The 25,947-nt window shown below is 40.6% G+C and overlaps 1 protein-coding gene across 9 annotated transcripts in view; it reads right to left on the bottom strand.

The window, feature by feature from the left end:
• SLC23A2 (solute carrier family 23 member 2) overlaps window positions 1-25,947 on the bottom strand; it is a 123,965-nt gene that overhangs the window by 56,193 nt on the left and 41,825 nt on the right. For 6 of the 9 annotated variants that reach the window (XM_050939999.1, XM_050940000.1, XM_050939998.1 and 3 more), the window contains 2 exons: window positions 16,442-16,719; window positions 4,658-4,756 (listed from right to left, as the gene is read on the bottom strand). In XM_050939999.1, the coding sequence (XP_050795956.1) occupies window positions 4,658-4,756; window positions 16,442-16,546 (204 nt within the window). In that variant the 5' untranslated portion in view covers window positions 16,547-16,719. Of the gene's footprint in view, window positions 1-4,657; window positions 4,757-9,374; window positions 9,516-15,861; window positions 15,918-16,441; window positions 16,720-19,937; window positions 20,013-25,947 lie in introns of those variants that run through there. The other 3 variants (XM_050940002.1, XM_050940006.1, XM_050940005.1) reach the window with 3 other exon arrangements.

The raw sequence follows: 25,947 nt of genomic DNA, 5'->3' as shown, positions 1-25,947 counted from the left end.
CAATGACTACTAATACCTATAGTTCTATCTATCAGCGTGAATAAGGCTGATGGAATAGAGTAAAGCCCTTCCCTACTCCACCCTCGAGGATTAAGAAACCCTTAATTCTTTCAAGTAGCCCCGTGGGCAGGTTTAAGGAGAAATTTTTCAAAGGCACAAAAGGCAGTTACACGCCCAACTCTCACTGAAAGTCACAAGGTTGTGGATTCCTAACTCCCCTTTGTGCCTTTGAAAATGTCCCCTGGAAACAGTGAATCAGTTTCAACGGATGAGATGTGAAAACCTACATATCACTTGGTGTAGTCCTTGTCGCTAAAGAAGGAAAAAGACATACCTCATGTTTGCCACCACCTCATCTATTATGTTTTTACTGTAACAGAGCAAGCAGCTTCTTGCACTATCCGATTCAAGGCTTTTTGTGAGATATTTTCCACCAATCAAAAAAGGAAAGATCTATTTCATCCCTATTAGAAATACATATTTCTCAAAAGGAAAATCTGACGATAAAGATGCCAGATTAGAAAATCTGCAAAGCCTGTGAATAAGTAAAATGTGCACAAAGACTGAGGAAAGCAGTGCCTGGATCGCCAGAGAACTGTCTCTTCGAAGCTGACTTCAAAATTCATGGGTCCAATCCAGAGAGGTGCTGAAATCAGAAGGAGTTGGAACAGCAGAGCAACTCTTATAAAGGTCAAGTGTGAGGAAAAAAACCAAAAACCCCACAACTTACTTCTTGCACCAAAAAGCTGCTGTGTCTAGTAGTGGCTATTCTGTGAGATTTTTTCTTAAAGTTGATTAAGAAGAGCCCAAACTTGAACCAGGCCCCAAATTCTATATGATTTTAGCAATACAAAAGTGGCAGACTAATAGAGCAATTAGCAGAGCTTACCCAGTCTCTTGAGTTCAATGTAACCATCAACAATAAAACAAAATTGCATTGTAAAAGGTAAAGAGCTAATTTGGACAGAAGAAGAAACAGACACTTGGAAGGCAGAAATGATCAACCTTTATCATTTCATGCCTGCCCATTTATGAAAGGTTTCAGGCATGACATGGACAAGCATATGCCATGTATTTGACATAGCATGAGAGCACATTAAAAAAAAAAAAAAAATCTGTCATCACCTTTCCAAAAAAAACCAAAACAAAACAAAAAACAAAACAAAACTTAAAAGCAGCCTAATGCAACAGATGAAACCCCAATTCTCAATGCACACTGACAACCCAGAACAGAGGCATATAAGTGACACCAGACTACTCCAAAGACATCACCTCTTCTTGCTCTGACTGGTCGATTCTTGTGAGCCAGCAGGTATTTCAGAGGATCAGTCTACCTGGGCAAATAGAGATGCGCCTTTCAATCTAATCAACTTATTTTGACTTAAATCCCCCCTCAATGCCCACATAGATACAGTTTATTGAGATTGTTTGAGTCGGCTGTGTTGCGCTTGTGCTGACAATCTTAAAGGTATTAAACTATGTTTATGTGGGCACTGAAAGGTTTTCAGTGCGGTTAACCTACGGCTTCCTCACCATGAGAAAGCTTCACTATTTAAATTAAAGGTGGGATATTAAGCAGCGTTGGTGTATGTCTACGCTGAAAAGACTAGAGCAACCCAGCTGCACCACTGCAGTGCTTCTCTGCGGCACAGGTAATCCCCTTCCATGGGAGACAGTTGCTAGGTTGACAGAAAATTTTTTTCTGTCAACTTAGCACTGTCTAAACTAGGGATAAGGTCCTTATAGCTACATCTCTCAGGGGTGTGGATTTTTCACCATCCTTGAGAGATGCAACTATTTCCTTAGTTAAACTAGAACTTTGGCTGTGTGGCCACTGTGATTTGGATAAACCAAGTTGATTTCAATTTAATTTAAGTTGATTGGAAAGGTGTTAAAGCTAACCAAAATAAACTATTCTTAGTCAGAAGCATGTTCACATGGGTTTCCACTGTTTTAACTTAAATTGGTTTAACATTTAAGTTAATCTGGGGCAACATTCTTGTTTAGATAAGGCCTAAGTCAACAGAGCCAACTCAACTAACTACTTGTTTTTGCCCATGCAGACCGATATACAAGAATCTTACGCACCAGAAGAGCTAAGACTCTTTTACATTCTTGTATATTCTGCCTGTTTGAATCATTGCCCTACCCTATTAGCTCTTTTTCTATCTGTGTTATCTTGCAAAGTTGATACAACCTAGATGGACCTACTGTAAGGTAGGTGTATAACTGGTTGGAAAATAATTCCCAGAGAGTAGTTACCAGTAGTTCAGAGTCATGCTGGAAGGGCATAACGAGTGGGGTCCTGCAGAGATCAGTTCTAGGTCTGGTTCTGTTCAATAACTTCAGCAATGATTTAGATAATGGTATAGAGAGTACACTTATAAAGTTTGGGGACGATACCAAGCTGAGTGGGGTTGCAAGTGCTTTGGAGGATAGGATTAAAATTCAAAATGAACTGGACAAACTGGAAGAAATGGTCTGAAATAAATAGGATGAAATTCAATAAGGACAAATGCAAAGTATTCCACTTAGGAAGGAATAATCAGTTGCACAAATACAAAATGAGAAATCATCGCCAAGGAAGGAGTACTGCGGAAAGGGATCTGGGAGTCTCAGTGGATCACAAGCTAAATGAGAGTCAACTGTATAACGCTGTTGCAAAAAAAGCAAACATCATTCTGGGATGTATTAGCAGGAGTACTGTAAGCAAGACACGAGAAGTAATTCTTCCACTCTACTCCACTCTGATTAGGCCTCAACTGGAGCATCATGTCCAGTTCTGGGCACCACATTGGAAAAAGTCCAGAGAAGAGCAACAAAAATGATTCAAGGTCTAGAAAACCTGACCTATGAGGGAAGATTGAAAAAAAAAAAATGGGTTTGTTTAGTCTAGAGAAGAGAAGACTGAGAGGGGCATGATAAGTTTTCAAGCATATAAAAGGTTGTTACAAGGAGGGAGAAAAAATTGTACTTCTTAACCTCTGAGGATAGGACAAGAAGCAATGGGCTTAAACTGCAGCAAGGGAGGTTTAGGTTGGACATTAGGAAAAAGTTCCTAACTGTCAGGATGGTTAAGCACTGGAATAAATTGACTAGGAAGGTTGTAGAATCTCCATCATTGGGGATTTTTAAGAGCAGGTTGGACAAACACCTGTCAGGGATGCTCTAGATAATACTCACTCTTGCCTTGAGTGCAGGGGACTGGACTAGATGATCTCTCGAGGTCTCTTCCAGTTCCACGATTCTATGATAAATGCTACGAAATCAAAACCAAGCTGATTTAATTTTAGGCCTAGTTGCCTTAACAGAGTCCCTTTGAATAGTTAATATGCCACTAGCAATATCCAAGGAGAACATTTATGGATGTATTTATGGGTTCACAATGCTTTCAGTAAAGAACAAAAAAAATGCCCTCATATTCAGAAGGATTAGAAAACTTGAGTATGTGAGACACAAGACAAAGGTCACAAAAATCAGTACAGTCTTAATGCCAAAACACCTGCTGGCAGGCTTTTTTCCTGCAATTCTCATTAATTCTGCCTTCTAACAGGGAGGTGAGAAAGTTCTTGTTGAAAATTTCCAAGTCAGAGTGACTGAATCAATACTTAGAAATATCATTTACCTTGTTATTATGGACATTTTAAGATTAAAACTACCCATCTGATCAAAATGATAGAGTACTACTGGGGGGATCTAAATGCATTGGAATTGGCAAGGTTTCGTTTGCAGAAAGTTGGCTTTAGAGAGAGCTCTAAAAGGAAATAGATTTCTATGTTGCTGCAGAGAATCACTTTGGGAAGGGACTAACAGCGGCAGTTCACCAGCTGAAATGCACATCAAAGAGGAGCATATGGGACATGGAAACAGTCCTGAGGCTACAGTAGCAACCATGGAATAGTTATGAGGCTGCTGTGCAGACTGATAATGGAAGGAGGACATCTTGCAATCTCATGACACATAGGAACTCACTGAATTGGGATTTACAGAGGAGTTGAGTCCGTGGTCCTTTGTTCTTTCCTTTCAGGGCTTGTCTACACTGGCACTTTACAGAGCTGCAACTTTCTCGCTCAGGGGTGTGAAAAAACACCCCTCTGAGTGCTGCAGGTTTCAGTGCTGTAACATGCCCGTGTAGATAGTGCACCAGCGCCAGTGGCTATGCCCCTTGTGGAGGTGGCTTTTTTAGAGTGCTGAGAGAGCACCGCAGCAGCACTTGAGCACTGCCAGTGTAGAATAGCCCTAAGCTGATACATTTTAATACTTCTAGATACGTAATACTTTTAATACTTCAACAGAAGCAAGTTTGACAGAGTGTAGCAGCATATGAGGATGTGCAAAAGGCCAGATGGAGTTCAGAAAGGCAAAAAAGCCACATATTAAGAATTAAAGAAACTGTTTGTGTGTTTTAACTCCTAACCTAATTGCTGTATCGCTCCTTGAGCTCTATAACCAAGGACCTGACCCTGCAGACATAAGGAAGGCAAATACCCCAGTGAACCAAGAATTGGGGCTGTAAGTCCGTGTATTTTGTGGAAGCAGAGAAGGTAGACAGTGAATTTAATTAAATTAGAAAGAATGCTCAGGCCCTAGGATGAAGCAAGAGTAAGTCATTTTATATTAACATGAGTTTTACAAAGTATTTAACAAAAGGTTATACCTTTTCTGCTCTGCCATTTTCTGTGGTATAGATTGCCATCAGCTCTGTGTCCTCTGTGTCCTGATCACCACTTGATGTCGCGCCACCAGTTATGACAACCTACAAAAAATCCACATACAATATCGTAACTTACTTAACTACACAGCTTGTGACATCATATTTGATGTCAACTATCGCTAAAAAACATTCTGAATAAAAAGTATGTAACAAGAAGCTCTCTCACTATAGCTCCTTAAGAATATATTCAAGTTGTTTTAGTGGCCATATTCTAGCGGTTCTCAACCAGGGGTATGTGTACCTCTGGGGGTACATAGAGGTCTTCCAGGGAGTACATCAACTCATCTAGATATTTACCTAGTTTTACAACAGGCTACATAAAAAATCACTAGCAAAGTCAGTACAAACAAAAATTTCATACAGACAATTACTTGTTTATATTGCTCTATATACTATGCACTGATTGATTTATTCCAGAATTATATGGTAAAAATGAGAAAGTAAGCAATTTTTCAGTACTAGTCTGCTGCGACACTTTTGTATTTTTTATGTCTGATTTTGAAAGCAAGTAGTTTTTAAGTGAGGTGAAACTTGAAGGTACGCAAGCCAAATCAGATTCTGAGTCCTGAAAGGGGTACGGTAGCCTGGAAAGGTTGACAGCCACTGCCATATTCTATAGCAGTTCACAAAGTAAAGGTCTCATTTCAAGACATCCTGCTGAGAAGATATTTTAAAACTACATATGTATAGTCGATTAAAAGCAACACAGTATTCTTGTTTCTTTACTAAACAAGAGCATGGTTTGTGGTAGTGAATCAACAATTGTCTCCTTTGCTTGTGTTTTTAGTGGCACTTAGATGAAAATGGGGAATTTCTGTCTTTAATCTTCACCTTGTTCCCCAACTAAGGGAAAGGGGAAGATTTTGTCATGCTCTCACAGATTGTTTCAGCGTGAGCAAAGTAATTCTCTGGAAATTAGATGTACTTTCATTACTGAATGAATACTTTAATACAGACACCACGAAATCAATGTCATGAGTTTTTCTTAACGCCACACCTCCCATTTAGATGCATATTCGACAGTGTAAAAGCAAATGCTAAGCATTTTTAATTTGACTTTTCTAGCAGAGAACTGCCCTCCTAAGTGCCTGTAATAAATCACAAGTGTGATGAAAAGTATTTCATTCTGTTGTATAATTTCTGACTCTGGATCATGAGATAAATACCAATTATCTAAATATGGATCACTGGTTTTTTTAATAGGCATTTAACATAAGAATATGCTTAACTGTGTATTATAATCAAGTGAGATTCTGATCCTTACCACCATCTTCCTATAGATCCTGCAATACACTATACACAACATGAATTGCAGTTTTCAGTTCCACAATTAGCCCCTCATAAAAACACCCCCCCAAAAAAAGATTGACCCAGTGCATGGGTGTGAAGTCACATCCACAAATTAGAAAATAAACCTATTAAGGCCACAAGAGCAGTAAACTAAAGCCATTCAGGCAGTGAACGACAACTACAGAAGGAGGAGGAGAGAGGAACTAAGTAATACAAGGAAGTGGGAGAAAGGTAACAGCAATACTACTAGAACAGGCATAAATTGCTCTCTGCTTCACTCTTGCCATGTGTGTCAGCACCTTAACACCTCGAGGAATTATAGATAAGCAAATTAATTATAGGGCTATATACATATTTTGCAGAGAAGGGCTCTCTTTGATTGACCGTGCCCCTCTCCCCCCTTTCTGCTCATTTCTGAAAGACCTTTGTTTATCACTTGATTCATTTTATATTTGTTCTTTCCTCCAGAGTAAAAGCTGATCATCTGCTACTCTATGCTTTTAGATTGCATTTAATATGGAGTAACAGCAAGTTCTCAGATCCATTAGTATAGACAGATTTTGGGGTTCTTCTTACCCATCACGCCTTGGATACAAGACTCATCCTGAAAGCAAAAACCCATCCTTAAAAATACAGCACAAGTTCAAATATGGACAGTGATTTAATACATAGTTATCAGAATTGTTAGAGAAAAAGAGAATAAAGACATTATTTTGCAAGGTATGCATTTTACCTCCATTTTCTACTCGTTGTAAACCTGCCTGGACAGATCAAAGGCAAAAAAACAAAAACAAAAAAACCAACGATGTCAATAACCTAGTGCATTCAGTTTGCTTGTTCACCTAAAAATAGTGTCACCAGCCGATATTTAGGTGTTTGTCCTGTGTCCCGACCGATCTTTGGTCCGGACGCAATTTGTCCTGATATTTCGCTCCACCGGCAGCACTTGGGTTTTTTCTTTTTCCCCTCCTCGTCGGCTGACACGCCCCCCCTCCCGGCCCCAATGTGTCCTGATACTTTCTCCCTCTCATCCTATCACCCTACCTAAAAACTGCATCAGCAAGTTATTAATATCAGTTTGTGCACTGGTAAAACAGAAGTGATTCAATACCATTTTATAGCTACTTTAAACTATGAGAACTTGATGTTTTAGTTGAAAATTAACTAGGTCAGAAGTCACAAAGATCTTAACATTCACGTTAACATTTTCCACCAGTGAGCAAATATTACTGAGTACTGAAAAATCTAACCTTTCCTCTATCTAGAAATAGCAGGCATAATTCAATCAGGAATGACGAAAAAGGAGCTCTCTCAGAGTTAAGAGGCTATCTGGCAAATAACTGAACTGTTACCAACAATGATTTGGAGGCTCATTTCTGTACCAATTCTGGGTTAGAATCCATTTGTAGCTTTTTAGAACACTTACATAAATAAAAAGAACGTTTCTTTCCCATGCCTGGAAATGACCTAATTTTTAAGATATGAAGTTTATTTTAGAAAAGCTTACACACTTGAAAATAAAGAATGCAGCAACAGACATTTGTGCTCTGATCAACACTCTTTTAGACACACAACACAACCCTTCTGTCTGTCCTCAAAACAGAGACACAGACATACAACTCCACGAAAGTCAATGACAGCTGACATCTTACAAAATTGTATAAATGGTAAACAATGAAGCTGGCCATGTTTGCATTCTTGCTTGCAGTACTTCAACTTCAGACTGATATTTCAGACCCTTCCATACTTTAGAAACACTGTATATCGCAAATAAAAATAACGAGAGTCTAGCCTGTGTAAAGACTGCAGGATTAGGCTCAGAGCCATCAAGAAATATAAAAAAGAAATTCCTATTCCTGCTTTCAATTAGATATAGTCTTCTCCCTGTATGTCCTTCCACAAACCCACACACTTTTGGGGGTTTGAGGGGGGAAGTATGCATTCTGGGTAACAGTCAAAACATTCACAAGTCACTGAACGTCTAAATGGTAACACACGATCTTAAATGGTAAAAAAAAAGAATGAATTTCCATATGCATTCTTCTAAGCAGTGCATGTTTCCCAATATATTATTGATCTAACCATTTTTCAAAACATTATCTGATTTCATCTTCCCAATGAATTAGGCTGCAGTGAACATATATGTCATGCCTATCCTCAAGTTCCTTCACTGACTTCCAGTCAGGTTCCAACAACAGTGTACAGCTTCGATCCTAAGCAACATTAACTGATCAAATCCTAGGAATATTAGAGACAGAATTTTGATCTATAAGCCACCAGGACAGCTACACTTCTCTGGGACAATGAAGCTCACAAAGCCCAGAATGAAGTGCACAACGTCTGGAAATATAATATTCTCAGCTGAGAGGATCCAGCTAGCTTCCAGAGAAGATCAGGCAACATCAGAACCTGACCTTTCAAAAATACCGTCAAAACTTGCTTCTTCAAAAAAGCCTTTTCACCACAAGACAGGCATTCAATAGTGACATCCACTTGTACCCAATTATCCCCTCTTCCCCTCACCCTGGGGAGAGGGGGGAGAGAGAAAGACAGACAAAGAAAGGAAAATAAAACCTTAAAAACAAGAAATCCTCCCATATTCAATTTCCATGTATCTGAAATTCATAAGCAGCTATTATACCAGCAAGAAGTTTTTCACAATAGTGTTTTGCACAATTCAAATTGTTTATGAACTGCAGTCTCATTTGAGCCATTAGACATTATGGGGCTGTAAAAAAATAATAAAACTAAAAGACATGCTTTTATTATTAACAGGGCAGCTGAGGTGTTAGCGTTCACCAGCAAGAAATGAAACTATACCACACAAAAGAAACCACGTCCCGAACAAAGAGTCAAGTTTCCCTTTCTGTCACTGAGTTACTTATTTAGAAGTGGCTGGGTCCCATGTCTGCCATAGTTTTTAGTCATGCATCAAATGAAAAAACTTTTATGGTACAGCATGAGATTGACAAAATGAGTAATACAGCCTACTTCCTCCAACTGAAGGTCTCATCATGGGATCACTGTGTCGAAACCAAGTTGCCAAACAAGTTCAATCAACCCAGAACATGGATTGGTCTTGTAGTGTAGCCTGACTTAACTGTAATTTGGAGCCACACTACAGACTTGTACTTCTACAGGACTGTAGCACAATACTAGAGTCCAGATCAGTCCTGTCTACTCTGCAAAACCCACGGAAATTCTCAGAGAGTGTGTTATTTTTGGGTGCGGGGGAGGGAGGGGAGAGAGGGTTGGGGGATGCAGGATGAGTATCATATTCTAGCCAAGTACCTAAAATTTGGTAGCTTCTACAGCGCAGTCAGGACCAAAACACATTTCACACTAAAACTACCGTGCAATTTCTACCCACCAGTCAGTCTGCTCATGGCGTAGTGCTGGTGCGCTGCAGAAGACGACCGATGAGGATTCAGTTTCCAACTCCAGTTTCCAGCTCCATGGGACAACCAATGTGAGAAGAACTGTGCAGGCATTGCATTCAGAACATTTGAAGAGGACTGGCAGATGCTAAACAATACCACCAGTTAAGGAGTACCACTGCCTTATTAAAGGAAACTTTTTCCGCTACTCTTCAGCTGGGAGGACGTTGTCCACAACGTTCATAAGGGGAAGATGCTCATCAGGGATCCGTAAAGGATAGGGTGAAATGCTACTCCCATCAAAATTTACACAACACCTCTAATTTTAAGTAGTCCTCCCTAAAGTGAAACTAGCTCAGTAAAATACTCATATGAAAATCACCACATTAAGGAAGGCTGGGTTGATAGGCACAGGAGAAAGATGGCATTTTAGAATAATAAAAACAAATTGTTATATTATATACACACACACACACACACACACACACACACACACATATATATAAAATTTATTTATTTTTATTTGATTGCACTCTATTTTCACTCTCTTTGGATTTTACTTTTTTTAGACTAAGCTATTGAGAGCAGGAAGCATGCCTTCCTTCGCAATTGCCCAGCACATAGCACAATGATCCTGACCAGGGACTATCTAACTTTGGTATGCATATGGCTCTGGACACGACTCTAATAATTATAAGCAGTCCTTTATTCCAAGATTCACCATTAACGATGTAATGTACACGTCCCCTTCCCTCAATCTGAGACTGATCTGGCTAAAACACTAGCGCTTTTAGAATGAAGGATCCTAGGAACACAGGTAACTTCTTCCTCCAGCAAACAGACACTCAAAATTATTGTTCTATGCAATGTAGTTGTAGCTGTGTCAGCCCCAGAATATGAAAGAGACAAGGTGGGCGATATATTTTATTGGACCAATTTTTTTGTGAGAGAGAAGCTTTCAAGCCACACAAGAGCTCTGAAGAATAAGCATGAGTATGCAACTACAAACATGAATGCCAGCTGAAAAAAAATCAAACAAAGTATTTCAACAGCAAAAGCACGTGGTGCTCCCATAACAGGGACGCTTTTATGATTCTAAAATGAAAAATACTTTTTCTTGGCATATTTGTCTGTATGTTGCAATATGATTATTCCACCAAGTCTTGTGACAAGATTTCACAAAAACTGCACAACACAAGTGAAAAATAACTCAGGATCATTGATGGGGGTTTTCCATTTGTTTGTTTGTTTGAAGCACACACAACACAGACCATCTTCTGTTTTCCACATGGTGATATTTACAACAGGACTTAAGGTATACAAGTTTATATTCAAAGGGCTCTTATTCTCATGTCACTTACCCTCTACTTATTTTACTTTTGGTCCATTTGAAATGATGCTGGATGTAGTGAGATAGGTGTGATCACCATTGAGTAGTGACAAATATGTGAATAAGCAGCAGGAGAACAAAACGCTACGTAGTAATAGTTTTCTTCTAGTACTGGGTTACTCTGGTGATCTTTTACCAAAGGGAAAAATAATTGTGCCCAACAAAATGTAACATATCAAATATTCTCCTTTCAAAATTTCATTGATTCAAACTACAGCTGTTCCTGGACACTGCTCATCCCTTCTCCATGAGAAATATAAGTGATATTTTAAAGGATTCTCAAAGCAGAAAGGTTGAGACAGACAAGTCTTGAAAAGATTGAACATTCTTATCACTACGGCCTTAGTTCATTCATATACTTCCTACACCAATCAACCTATTTGTACTGCATCTTGCCGTGAGTGTTTGGCACTGGTGTGATGACTGCTGGAATACAGTGTCCAGTTCCAGTGCCTGCAGTTCAGGAAGGATGTTGATGAACTGTAAAGCTCAAAGAGAATACCCATGAGAATGATTAAAGGATCAGAAATCACACCTTAAAGAGCTCAATCTATTTATCTTAAAAAAGAGAAGATTAAAGGGTGACTATTACACAGCTGACACGGGGAACAAATATTTAATAATGGGCTCTTCAATCTAGCAGAGAATGATTCAGTGGCTGGAAGTTGAAGATGGACAAATTCAGACTGCAAATTAGAGTAATTAACCACTGGAACAATTTACCACAGTAATGGGAGATTCTCCAACACTAACCATTTTTAAATCAAGACTGCATGCTCTAATAGATCTGCTCTAAGAATTATTTTGTGGAAGTTCCCTCGCTGGTGTAATACAGGAGGTCAGACTAGATGATCACAATGGTCCCTTTTGGCCTTGTAATCTATGAATACCTTTCTTCTTCCTGTGTATGTTCTAACACTAATAGCATGACCCCTTTCGTCCCACAAACATATGCATATACTTTAACTGAAATATTTGCAGGGTTGTTTTTTTTTTTTTTTTAACTGCTTGAGTTGTGCCTGTATCTTATGGTCATTACACTGTTACAATACAAACGATATCCAGGTTCAAAGCTAATCTTTAGTGTACTCATGAGTGTCTCTAGCTACTGCCTCCTACACATCATTTATTGGTATTAAATTTTCAGTTAGAATTCTAACAGCATTCTTTGGGCACTTATGACTTCAGGCTAAGTTTTCTTTTTATTGGAATTGTCATAGCGGATGGATTTGTTTAAGTCTGATTTCATATTCTTACTTACAGAATTTCTTCAAATTATAACTGGATTTCAAATATATTTAAAACCCAGGACCCAGACAAAAGTCAGCACCAGATCTATGTGATGAGAAGCTTATTCCTTTAAGAGGTGCTACTCCACTGTATTAGGTTTGTTTTTCCCCTTCAGAATCAAGTGAAGTACCATTTACATGGAAGTTTAGTGGAGATGTAAATGCTGCTAAATCACATTTGGATATCCAGGTTTGGAAATAGAATACTGATATTAGCAGGGGTGATTTACTTTGAACAGGTGCATGCTGAATAGTAAGGAAACTGCACGCAATATCAAATTCCCAAAGTCTCTACTTCAATAACTCTGGAAAAAGTACGCCAATTATTGCTTCCTAAATCTCTCTGAGGAAAGGTGGTCAATTGTCCATTTGTAGTTAAATTTGATTAATTTTTCTATTATAATCCATTAAGTGCAAAGCACATATTTAACAAATCTGATTTCTGACGTTTTACTTTGCTACAAATGTTCTTTGAAGAAGTTCACAGTACAGAGTAATTAAACAAAGTGAGAAGACAACGAACCAGTAAGTGAGAAATTATATAGCACCGTCTCCTGATATAAATAGTATGCAATAAACTGAAGTGAATCAGATGAAGCTCTTTGGCCAGATAAACTTGTATCAATTGATTTATTAAATCTGCTACGGGAGGACCCAAACCTGTTACCAAGTAAGAGAGAAAATTACGACTTCAGTGAGAGTAGAATTTGGCCAAAGCAAAGAAAGGACAAGGAAAGATGGGGGAGATGCAGAAACTTAACTGGGTCGTGAAAGAATCAAACAAGTGTAACCCATGTCTGCTTGGTGTGGTGCTCTGTCCCCCTCAAGTGTACCTAAACCATGCAGAGATTGATGAGGCTGCTACAGCCTCATCAATGCGGCTTTTAGCTCATGCAGTAGAGGCTCACACATTAAGCTTCAGGGGTCCCAAGTTTGATCCCAGCAGACAACAGGTCAGCAGCATTACACAAGCATCAACGGAGCCTACTGCTGTACTGTGTTTATTTTTCTCTCAACTCTGAGCAAACCTACAGCACGAGGGGAAAAAACAGATATTCTCTCACTCTGCCACCCACATCCCGCTCCTATTCACCCCAAATGTATATTTTGTGAGATTATCACTGATAGATTGCCTCAGCCACACAGTGGGATTGTTTAGCACTATTCCCATGTAGGCTGCCTCTCCACACACATTTTATATATATAACCCTTCTGCCCCTCTGAGTTGGGAGCAACAAGGGCCGGGTTGAGTATCCAGGGGTTCCATTTCAATAACACAATGCATAACCGGCTCGAGCCCCCATCGGGTGACCTGGGACACTTACACACCATCCCCTCGGGCGCCTCTAAGAGGCAATACTTTCCCTCTCGCAAGCATGGAGTCTGAATGTAGCAAAATCCTTTTAATAAAGGAGGGAAACAATGTGGCATCATGTTGGAGAAACACCACAAACAGGATTAAAAACACAAACCATAAGCAAAAAACCCACCTCCAAGTACGTTTGGCAATGTCCTTTCCCCCTTAGGGTCTTAAGTCCAATCACCCCAAAGTCCAACAACCCAAAAGTCTCTGGTCAGTGCCACCCCAGAGTTCATAAGTTTATCTGCAGAGTTTTATCCCTCTCAGCCTGGGTGGAAATGGGGGGGAGGGCCCACATAGAGTGTTAAGGGGCACCTTATGTGGGCCAAGGTCAACTGCTCCACCTCTCCATGAAGTTCTGCTGCAGCCTTCACCATGACCAGCTCCATTACACCAGTTGTGCCTCTCCTCCAGCCAACCCATGAGCCACTCCAACCGTCCCCGCAAACCGCTCCATTCCGCTCACTGTTCCATGGGCTGTTGCAACATGCTGCAAACTGCTCCGCTCTGCCAGCTGCTTAGCGATAGGTCTTCAGGCTCCCCCACTAGTTAGCACAGCACTCAGTGCTCTTAGCTCAGTAATTCCAGCTCTTTAGTGATTTCAACTCTTAGCGATTTCAACTCACAGTAGGGGAGCCCCGGTCCTGGTGCACCATTGGCCCAACATGAATTCAGCTCAGCAGCCTTTAGAAAGACTCCTAATGAAATCAAAATTAGCTCTACTCTTTAACAGTGGAGAGGGGAGGATGTGCAATTGGTGTTCCAGGCCCTCAAAAGGGGCCCATACCATCAGGTACACACACCAGTCCCCAACCTCTCTCAATTCACTGGGTTTTGGAACCCATGTCCCTTGTCTAGCAAGTGCTACTTAATTGAGGTTGAGTCATCTCTGTCATAAAGCAGTCTCATAGTTCCTCATTCACATAGTCAGGGTAACACCACTTTATTCTTCTTGCCCCAATAACAAAGAAATTGGGGATCCCAGAGCTGTCAAAATAACCATCCCAGGCTGCCGTGGGCTATGCTAGGTGAGGTGGGTGTGCCAATGCAAATACCTGAAATTCCCTTCCATACTCTCCATAATTCACCACCAGATGTCAGGATAGAGCTCATCCTGACTCTGCTTACATCCACCTATCTATATCTATATCCACACACACACTCATTCACAATATTGGAATGGTCAGGAGGAAAAAAAAATATTTGGTTGATTCACAAACACAGGGACTCATGTCTAACCTGCATCTTCTTGAAAATAATATTTGCACCTTTCATATCATAATCTTTGTAGAGGGTCACTAGGACCATCAAATAGCTGACTCTTTTCAGTGCTCTGTTAATGCTGCTCCCAAGAATCGATGCCTCTATAAATAAATAGCCCCTAGCACTGATATTTCAGAGGTCAAACATTTGCAAAGGCAGGGCAATGTCACATGATTCAAAATGAAGGCTAGTTAGAGGGAATGTCCTGCCCAAGCTTCAACCTTTTACTCGTAAAGTCACTAAGCTCAGCATCATGGTTCTCTGTTTTGTTGGCTGTGAAGAGATATTAGGACACGGTAGATTTAATCTAATCAGAATTTTTGGAATGTGAGACTGATGACCGTGTGGACAGTTATATCAGAAGCAAACAGTGGCTAAACATTAGCTCATGGAGGATAAGATCAATAAGATCTCTCCCTTCCTCCTGAAACCAAAAATCTGATAAACTATGTGATAAATAATTCCAAGTTTAATCACCACATTTCTGTCACATCTGAATAGAAGTAACCAGAAAAGGAACAAACCTGTGGAAAAGCAACCAGAAATATTTTTAATGTGAAATGCAGAAAAGCAAGATTATAGATCTGATTGGGAAAGACACCTTAAATTCACTAATGTTCCTACTGGAAACCCCAGTTCTCTCTGGTTCAAGAGAACCAAATGGTAATGCAGCAGCATTAGTCAAATGGCAAAGTTTTGTTGATTGCAAGTTCGTTATGTTAAAACACTAACATCCAGTGGAGTTGAGGAACTGATGAAGACGTTCTAGACCAAGGGTTCTCAAACTGGGGGTCACAAGGTGGTTACATGGGGATCATGAGCCATCAGCTCCATGGTGCTGACAGCCTTGAGCTGCCACTAAATTAAATCCCTCCCTCATTTTATAAAGGGGGGCACAATCAGAGGCTTGCTGTGTGAAAGGGGCCACCAATATAAAGTTTGAAGAACACTAGTCTAGACAGTTAACAGAGAGCTAACACCAACAAAAATCACTGTGATCCTGTCCACAATGTAGCAAAACTGTGGTATCTACAACTGTGTTAAATCTGTAAGATATAGACATTAAGCAGATACAGCACAGTTATGGAGGTTTGGTGCTAAAACTCACCTATTAAAAACATTTAAACATCGTTGTAGCTAGCATAATCATGCTTCCACAAAAGCTACTAACAACTTACTTCAAAATGGTTTTGTATCTGTGGCACAATCCTTCAGTATGAAATGAACCATGGCACTGTGTGGAATAATTTAGTGTCATTTACTTTCATCTCAGTTAAAATAAAAGTTTTTCATCTTAGCAATGCCATCACTACACACGTTGTTAGTATTTGTTTTTCAGAACAAAATACATTCATTGCAACTATTCATAATATGGAACTACTTTCCCTACTTAAATAAAATTCTTTCCAGACAAATTACAGCCTGAATTTCCTCTCAATAGATGTAATTTTCCCAGACCATTTTAAAACAAGATTCTTCCCCAAAAAAAGATGAGTACGTGTATGCTTACTAAGAGACACATCTTAAGACATGTGTTAGAGAGCTATATCACAATAGACATTGAGGAGTCAAGAACTTAGCTCATTGATCTAGTAAAAGTCTCTTCATAATGCAATGACACTCAAAATTTCTATATCTAAAAAGCTTAATTGCATATTGGGACACTATGCTTAAGTCAACATAAACCCTGATAACTGAATAATACAAAAACTTTTTACATATTATTTAAGAAAGAACATGCTTGAATATTTTACTTACAGGTAGAGTGAAGAAGGCAGGATGCTTAGATTCATCTTCATATTTGCCTTCTGTTGAGCTTCCAGTCTCCACCGATTTAGAAGCAGTGTTCTTGCCAATCCCCATGGTTTCCAGAATGCTGAGGATTGTCACACAGTAGCTGAATTGAATTTTATGAGATGGGAAGGTGGAGAGGAACAGGGCAGTTTACAGACAGCAACACTCCCAGAAGTAAGAACGGTACCTAGTAGTCAAGTTCAAGCATTAGGTCCTGGAAGTACCGTTAGCTTTGATGGCACCTAGAAAATAAAGTGAAACTAATTACATATTTTTTCACAATGACACAGCATATTTGTAATACTTTATGAAACCAAAAAAAAAAAAAAGGAGTCGTCGTTTTATAAAATTCACTAACAGCCACAACCATTGTGAGTGCAATACCACTTTATCTAACACTGTCATAAACAGATAGCTAAGGGTTAATGTCTCTTTCACCTGAAGCACCTGACCAGAGGACCAATCAGGAAACTGGATTTTTTCAACTTTGGGTGGAGGGAATTGAGTGTCTGTGTCTTTGTCTTTTTTCTTTTGTCTGCCTGCCTGCTTTCTCTGAGCTTTGGAGAAGTAGTTCTATTTTCTAGTCTTCTGTTTCTAAGTGTAAGGACAAAGAGATCAGATAGTAAGTTATATGGTTTCTTTTCTTTGGTATTTGCATGAATATAAGTGCTGGAGTGCTTTGATTTGTATTCTTTTTGAATAAGGCTGTTTATTCAATATTCTTTTAAGCAATTGACCCTGTGTTGTATCATCTAAATACAGAGAGAACATGTGTACTTATTTTTCTTTCTTTTTATATAAAGCTTTCTTTTAAGACCTGTTGGAGTTTTTCTTTACTTCAGGGAAATTGAGTCTGTACTCACCAGGGAATTGGTGGGAGGAAGAAATCAAGGGGAGATTTGTGTGTTGGATTGCTAGCCTGACTTTGCATTCCCTCTGGGGGAATAGGAAAGTACTTTTTGTTTCCAGGACTGGAAGCAGAGAGGGGGAGTCACTCTGTGTAGTTTCACAGAGCTTGTGTCTGTGCATCTCTCCAGGAGCATCTGGAGGGGGGAAGGGAAAAAGGATTATTTCCCTTTGTTGTGAGACTCAAGGGACTTGGGTCTTGGGGTCCCCAGGGAAGGTTTTTCAGAGGGACCAGAGTGCCCCAAAACACTCTAATTTTTTGGGTGGTGGCAGCAGGTACCAGGTCCAAGCTGGTAACTAAGCTTGGAGGTTTTCATGCTAACCCCCATATTTTGGACGCTAAGGTCCAAATCTGGGACTAAGGTTATTACAAACACCCCATATGGAACATTACAATGATCCAGGTTTCCCATAAAACCCTGAAGGAAAGCAACCCCAACTTTAGCTCTCTAACATACTGCCTGCTAAAAGTTTAGGCTCTCATCCACATGCTCTGCCAAAAAATATATAGATTTTTAATTTCTCCCAATTTAGGATACAAATTAAGGCCCTTTACTGGTTTGCTCACCCCTCTCCCCAAAATCTGGAGAATCATTAATTTACAAACACCATTTGCAGCATTCTGTACACTATTACTATATGAAAACCCAATGTGAACAATGTTTTACATGTTAGGCTAGCCTACCTATACACGCGTCTGCCTATGATTTTATAATTTACTATAATATCCATCTACTTTATTTTGAGTGTTTGAGCAAGAGAAGTTTCCTTTGGGATGGATTTCTTTGATTATTCTCTCATGCTGAACAGTCGTTTCCAGAGAGGGAGGGATGTGCCTTGTATCTTGAAAAAGTTATTCTCACCACCTTCAGAGTACTGGAGACTTGTATTTTTATTTTTTAATTCCACTAATTTAGATGGATTAGGACCATTTGTAAAAAACTGAAAAATCCCATCCTTTAGGATGTGGAAGTATGGTGATGCAATTAACTATTATGCATTCCTGGCGGTTACGCTTCTTCAAAAAGTAAATCCTATGGACCTATATATGGTAAACCTGATCTTTCAAGGTAACTCCACGCTGCCATTTTAAAATAGAAAAAACACACATTTAGCTTGGCACAGTAAGCTGAAACTTCACAACATGAGGCACATTCCTCCGCTACAGAAACTTCATTTTAACCTGAGATTGAAGATAATATTGGAGCCTATTGCCGGTTATAAAAACTTAGTTCAAAAGTTTCTTGGAGAACACAGCTGTTTGAGGATGCAAAAATGATTGTTTTAGGGCCTCGACAGAACTGAATATGAATTTTACATAACATTGTTCCCTTACTCCCTTTGGGATGGGGACATTAAAAGAAAAATCTTTCGTAATTAATTTGTCTCCTTTTAACTTGCTAAACCGACCACTGCAATGTACTTCCCCTATGTTCCCTACTCAGATAAACATCCCAGCTCTTCAACAATCCAAAACTTGACATCCCCAAGAGTGAAAACACAGCCTGACTATTCAACCTCAGTTCCCCAGCTGGCAATGCAGAACATCATTGCTAAGATCCCAGGCCAGATGAGCCCTGTTCTGACATCACTGACTGTATTTGGTGATATTCTATCATCAGGCACCTATAAATAAAAATCAGTTATAGGCAACATTAAAAAAGACTAAACCACAAAGAATATGACAGATCACAAGGTCAGGAAAGAGGGAGGAGAAAAATACTCCCCAGCAAAAAATAAATAAAAGACAATCAGGGGGAAATTTCTGTGAAAGTAACCACAAAATTAAAACAGAAGAAACATCCATGGTACACTGGCATGTGCTCTAAAGTCAGTGACATTTTCAACTAAATCCCTGAGGTAAAAAGGTAGTGAAGGAACATTCAAAAATAAGTCATGAGAAACAAATCTCAGCACAGCCACATTATAAACCCCAACAAAGTAGTGACCGTTTATTCTCTTTCCTAAAGGTTGTCTAGCAAAATGCCAGGAGTTTAATGTCTGATGCAACTGCAGTAATAATGACACTTGATGTGTGACCTGTTCTGTAGATGGCAGAGTTTGGGCTATGTTTGGAATCATCATACAATACCTCACCTTTTAAAAACTTGTTCCAATTTAAGAATTCTCCATTTGCTAGTCGGTTCTGGTTACTCTGGTTGATGAACAATTCAGTTTTAAAAATAATTTAACATTTAGACAGCCAAAAACAAACACATTAAAAAGTGCTATTTGAGCATTGATATGCAAGTGAAGCACTCCTACTAGAAAAGTGAAATGGCCTCAAAAGAAGTATTCTTAACTAAAAGGCTTAACTAATAAGAGCCAGTAATTTTAAAGTATACGTTAAGAGGATACTGGCAAATCCTTCTTGCAGTCGGACCTTTAAATTAAAAAACAAAAAACAAAAAATGAGAGCCAGCCCAAGTGCTCACTGTTTGGAACACCCTTTTGTAAACAAAACCTTTCAATCCCTACCAGACGCTCACATTTCTACTTGAAAAATATGACCTGCCAGAGATGGAAAGTAACTGGTTTGCTTCTAATTGTATACCTTTATCACTGTTGACAGCTCCAAAAATAATGTGGCCAATGTTAGTGCAACACCTACTGGAGATGTTCACGGTGTCTGGATGGCACAAAAATAGAAGACGAGAAAAAGAGACATTGTGTAGTTATGGATTTATCATCCACGGAAGTAAAAAAATAGTTTATCCCTTAGAGGCTCAAAGAGTTTACTTGAAATGGACAAAAGATCTTTAAAATGCATAGATATTCACCAATAAAAAGTATAAAAGATTGTGTATATAGGAGGCGGAATGGACAGCAAACCCCATAAAAAGTGAAGTAACTTGAAACATTTCTGATGTCGTGAACAAGTAGTATCTAGCTTCTCGAAGGGCATGTCTTCGCTAACAACTTTAAAGTGCAGCCGTGGCACGGCTTTAATGTGGCTGTTTAGTTGCGGCACCAGCGCTGGGAGAGAGCTCTCTCAGTGCTGTAAAAAAAAAACAAAACCACACCTCCATGAGGGGAATAGCTACCAATGCCGGTGCATTGTCTACACTGCCACGTTACAGTGCTGAAACTTGCAGCGCTCAAGGGGTGTTTTTCCACACTCGGGAGCGAGAAAGTTGCAATTCTGTAAAGTGCCAGTGTAGACAAGCTCTAAGAAATAGGTGGATTCCACTTCATATCAAGTAAACACTCTTGTCCTCTAGGAGTTTTCCTTTTTGACTATGATTTACACTTCATTTGTCTGGATGGAGCAACAGAGGACTCAAAGAACTAATTGAACGTCCTCTGCGACACCTATGAGTGAAGAGGGAGAGTGAACTACTACAGCACAACCACTGTGGTAACCCTTAGGGTTCCCAGCCTTAGGGTGGGACACTAAGGGCTTGTCTACACTCCCACTTACTTCAGTATAATTTATATCACTCAGGGATGTGCATAATCCACACTGTAGCACTTCTAGTGTAGACTATCCCTAAGGCACTGCCCTGTTTTGTTCCTGGGGTGTGGGGGTGGAAAAGGAAGGGAAATGCACAGCTCCAAAGATCTTCTGGGACGTGACACATGCCCTGAGAAAGGAGGTGGCGTGGGAGCCTAAACTCAACATCGGCTGCCCTTCAGAGTCAAAGAAACCTCAAGAGGTAAGTGAGTTCCACCAATCTCATGCTAAGGAGCCTAGAATCCTGTAAAATGACATTCAGAGAGGAGTGAATCATCTTAATTACAGGCTAAAGAAATTAATGATTTTTTTTGTTCTCAAATTTAGCCCTAATGTTGATGTACACCACTAACTGCCCTCCTCCACAAGCAACACATAGCTCTACTGCTATGTTAACTAAGCCCGGAACATCTATGTAACAGCTGTCTGATTTTCAAAGGTGCCAAGCCTCTGAAACTTTCATTAGCTTCAATGGCAGTTGAGAGTGCTCAGCACCTCAGAAAATTAAGACATACTATATTTAAGGGCCCTATGAATTAGGGATCGCTAACCTCAGGTTCTGAGTTAGAAAATAGTCCATTTCTGTATGGGCTTGAGACAGAGTTGTGGACTGGCAAACTGACTCTTACCATTTAGGTATATATACTGATAAGATACAAAATACAGTTTTGAAACTTACTGTAGGGTGACCAGACGTCCCGATTTTAACGGGACTGTCCCAATATTTGCTTGTTTATCCTGCGTCCGGACCGATACAGTGGACAAACTAGCAATTTTGCCCTCCGCTCCGGTGCACAGGCAGACTCCGGAGGGGCTCCCGGCCCCCGCCCCCTCCTTCCCTCATTGGATCCCGCTCCAAATCCCCGCCCTGGCCCCGCTTCTTCCCCAAGCACGCCGCATGCCTCCTCCCCCCCAAGCTTGCGCTGATCAGCTGTATGGCGGCGCAAGCGCCGGAGGGAGGGGGTGATACCAGCGTGTGTGGCGCGGCCATGAAGAAGGTCGGGCCAGGGCGGGGATTTGGGGAAGACAAAATTGCTTGTTTGTCCAGCGTGCCAAGCCACGTGAAGGTGGGAGAGGCAGCGGGGCACCTGGCCGGGCCACCAGTGCCGCGCCCAGACCCCGCGCCTGAGTGGCAGAGCTGCCGCCCACCGGCCCCTCCCCTGCGGCGGCTGGCGGCCCCCGTTCCTCGAGGGCTCCCATGTCCCCCTGCCCCTTTGCCCGGCTGTTGCATGTGCCATGTGCCCTGCCCTGAACCCCCCAGGGCCGCAGCGCAGGTCGGCGCTACAGGCCGTTCTTGTACACGGCAACTCGGTGGGGTCACAGCGGCTGCAGGCTGAGCACGCCCCAACCGCTCACTTCCTAATCCCGGGCTTCCCTGTGCTGCAGGGCAGAGCTGCCGCCTGCCTGAAATGCTGCTGTCTGAGTGGGCGGGATTGCACCAGCTGGGCATCTTCCCCTATGGGGGAAGGTGGAGAAAAGATGAGCTAGTGGGCGGGGGGGCCTCCCCCTCCGGCGGCTTTTTTTTCCTCTCCCCTTCCCGATATTTCACCTTTGTCATCTTGTCACCCGAACTGACTGGACATTGGAAAAGATTAATATTTCAGGTCATCCTTCTTTAGCATGCCAAAATACAATTTTAGCAATACTGCAGCACTGTTTCAGTGAAGAGTGCGCCACAGACTGCAATTAAAGACAGCTCTCAAGTCCTGCTGTACCAGGCAGAGAGCCATGAAAACTTTAGGCCTGTAACCAAATCACTGGATTTACTTTGTTATGATCTAGAAAAGAACTGCACCTAAGCTAAGTAGTCTACATTGTTCTGCAGCAGATCCTTGGTGACAGCATATTAGGAGCTAGAAAGGAGACTGCATTAAGAATAGGATCCCATACAATTTGCCTGCCAGCAGACATTTACATTTAAAGAGGTGAGAAGGAGGGGAGGACTCAAGACTGTGCCTGCCAGAGAATATGAAGGGAGACTCATGCCACACAAGATAGTGGAGAGATGCAAAAGGTCCCCAGAAGTTGTAGAAGAAATTCTGCCTTTAACAAACACTGAATTGACCTGATTAGAGAAACAAGACTGGTTTTCAACATTCTTAACTATTGAAACAAACAATTATGGATTGTTGTTGAGGCTCTAATTAACCAAGTTCACTTACTGGGTATAGCTCTCACTTGCCAGATAACCAATGAAACACAAAAGCAAGGCAATTCCCAATGAATTATGGAATGGCAGCTTTATCCTGGTTGTTCCTGGCTTTGGTCAACTCTCAAGTCATTAATGACAAATTTCAGGGTTTAATTTTCTCTAGCCTGAAGTACAGATTTTTAAAGAGATATTTCCATGGTATCAAGATCCTGGTGGATCTTCAGCTGATTAAATGTGAGTCACCTTTTGTATAGTTGTCTTACTACACATGAACAACACAACTGCTCTTTTACAGACAGTCTGATGAACACTGTCATAATAATTAATATTTCAAGTCCCACAGAAAACAGTCTCTGGGCACAATTGTATCAAGTCCATAAAATGGACATATTTTTAACTATGCAGAATGAACATTAGCTTTTCCTAATTAAACAAAACTGCAGTTTATGTTCATGTATTAAAAAGCAAAAAACTAATTTTGTCTATTTAGATTATAAACTGTTTCGGGCAGCAACTCTTTCGTTTTCTTGGTAGAGTGACTATCAAAATGGGGCTGTCACATGTGATTGAGGCCTCTAGGCTGTTAGATAATGCAACTTGATTATTTATGGAAGTGCCTAGTCTAGCCTGCAACATTCTTGTTTTTAAAAGGAAATACTTCTCTGCTGGAGGGTAAAAATTTAATCCCAACATAAAAGTTCATGACCAAGTTACGAAACACTGAAAAAACAAATCACTGCTACAGTGCTCAAAGAAACCTAACTTCTACTTGAAAGATTATCCTTGCAGTTATGCTGACAAGTGTCACAATAATTATATGGTAGCTCCCCAACACCTGTCTAGCTGATGTAACTGCAAAGTTAATAAAGCCCAATATACACAACTTGAGCAAATTACTGATTAGGGGACCAATTCTGCAAGAAACCAATTCCCTTTAACTCTGATGGGCAAATCCAGTGAGCCAAAGTAATTAATCTTAAAAATGGTGCTTAGATAGGAGCTTTATAAACAAGTAAATTAACAGTTTAAGTCCCTATTCTGCAAACTGTTCCAGGTGGGCAGAACCCTGAGCCCACATGAAGGTGCAACAGCCTTGCTCTGCATGGTGTGAGAATCCATGCTTGCAGGATCAGGTCCTTAACCACTGTACTTATTTTATTTTTTAAATAGTTGTCTTTTTCAGTCTGGGAGAACAGATTTTCCAGAGTATCACAAACTGGAGTCTCCTTCGGATAAAAGAAGGCTTACAATTTGTTTTCCTTTTATTGTACACAAGTCCTTTACAACAACAGTTTTCCATGACAGTGTCTAAAAGGGAACCATAACAAAGGGTTGCAATACCCCTAAAAAAAAAGGCTTAGAAATCAACAAACAACAGCGTTCAGATACTTACAAGGCAACTATGTTTCAAATCCCCGATGCAATACTTTAAAGTACCATCTCTAAAAATCTTTATGAAACAGGTGTCTCTGCCCAATAGAAATGTTGGGACTGTACAGAGAAGTGGATAAAAAGCTTGGCAAGTACTCCAAAAAACTAACCAAAAATTTGGGCTTTTAAAAGTAGATTCAAAGAACATTTAGGTGGCCTCTGGATACTGAGTTAGTTTCTTACTTGGGTTCTGAGATGCTGCTGCTTTAAAACAAGTCTTCAAAAGAGAAATTAATATTTTCTAGTGGTTGCAGTATTTCAACTGTCCTACAAAATAATCTAAAGAATTAAAATTCCAGGAGAATCCCATCCTTCTGAAGCTAAGAATTTCTGTGGAGTCAATGGCTCTGTCTATACTACGGATCTTACAGTGGCATAGCTGTAGCACTGCAGCTGCACCACTAAGCTCTCCTGTATAGCCGCTCTATGCCAGTGGGAGAGACGTCTCCTGCCAGCATAATGAAATCACCCCCAACAGGTGGCAGTAGTTATGTCAGTGGGAGAGTGGTAGTGTAGACAAAGCCAGTGTGAAGCAATGGAAGCAGCTAAAAGCATGGCTGAGAGCTCTTTTTGTTCAGAATATCACCAGGAAGGAATAAAGGAGAGCAGCAGAATACAGACCTTGGACTTCAGAAAAGCAGTCTGATTCCCTCAGGGAACTGATGGGCAGGATCCCCTGGAAGGCTAATATGAGGGGGAAAGGAGTCCAGGAAAGCTGGCTGTATTTTAAAGAAGCCTTATTGAGGGTGCAGGAACAAACCATCCTGATGTGCAGAAAGAACAGCAAAAATGGCTGGCAACCAGCTCAGCTTAACAGTTAAATCTTTGGTGAGAGTCAACACAAACAGGAAGATTACAAAAAGTGGAAACTTGGACAGATGACCAGGGAGGAGTATAAAAAACATTGCTTGAGCATGCAGGGGTATAATCAGAAAGGCCAAGGCACAATTGGAGTTGCAGCTAGCAAGGGATGTGAAGGGTAACAAAAGGTTTCTACAAGTATGTTAGCAACAAGGTAGTGGTCAGGAAAAGTGTGGGACCCTTACTGAATGGGGGAGGCAACCTAGTGACAGAGGATGTGGAAAAAGCTGAAGTACTCACTCAGTGCTTTTTTTGCCTCCGTCTTCGCAGACAAGGTTAGCTCCCAGACTGCTGCACTGGACATCACAGTAAAAGAGGTGAGCAGTCCTCAGAGGTGAAAGACCAGGTTACGGACTATATAGAAAAACGGGATATACACAAGTCCATGGGGCCGGATGCAATGCATTCAATAGTGCTGATGGAGTTGGCTGATGTGATTCCAGAGCCATAGACTTTGAAAACTCTTGGTGATTGGAGGAGGTCCCGGACTATTGGGAAAATAAATATAGTGCCCATCTTTAAAATAAGGGAAGAAGGAGAATCTGGCGAACTACAGACTAGTCAGTCTCACCTCTGTCCCCGGAAAAATAATGGAGAAGGTCCTCAAGGAATCCCTTTTGAAGCACTTAGAGAGGAAAGTGATCAAGAACAATCAACAGGGATTCA

This window comes from Gopherus flavomarginatus, chromosome 2, assembly GCF_025201925.1.
Source record: "Gopherus flavomarginatus isolate rGopFla2 chromosome 2, rGopFla2.mat.asm, whole genome shotgun sequence".
NCBI lineage: Eukaryota > Metazoa > Chordata > Testudines > Testudinidae > Gopherus > Gopherus flavomarginatus.
This window is presented reverse-complemented; position numbering and strand designations above follow the sequence as displayed.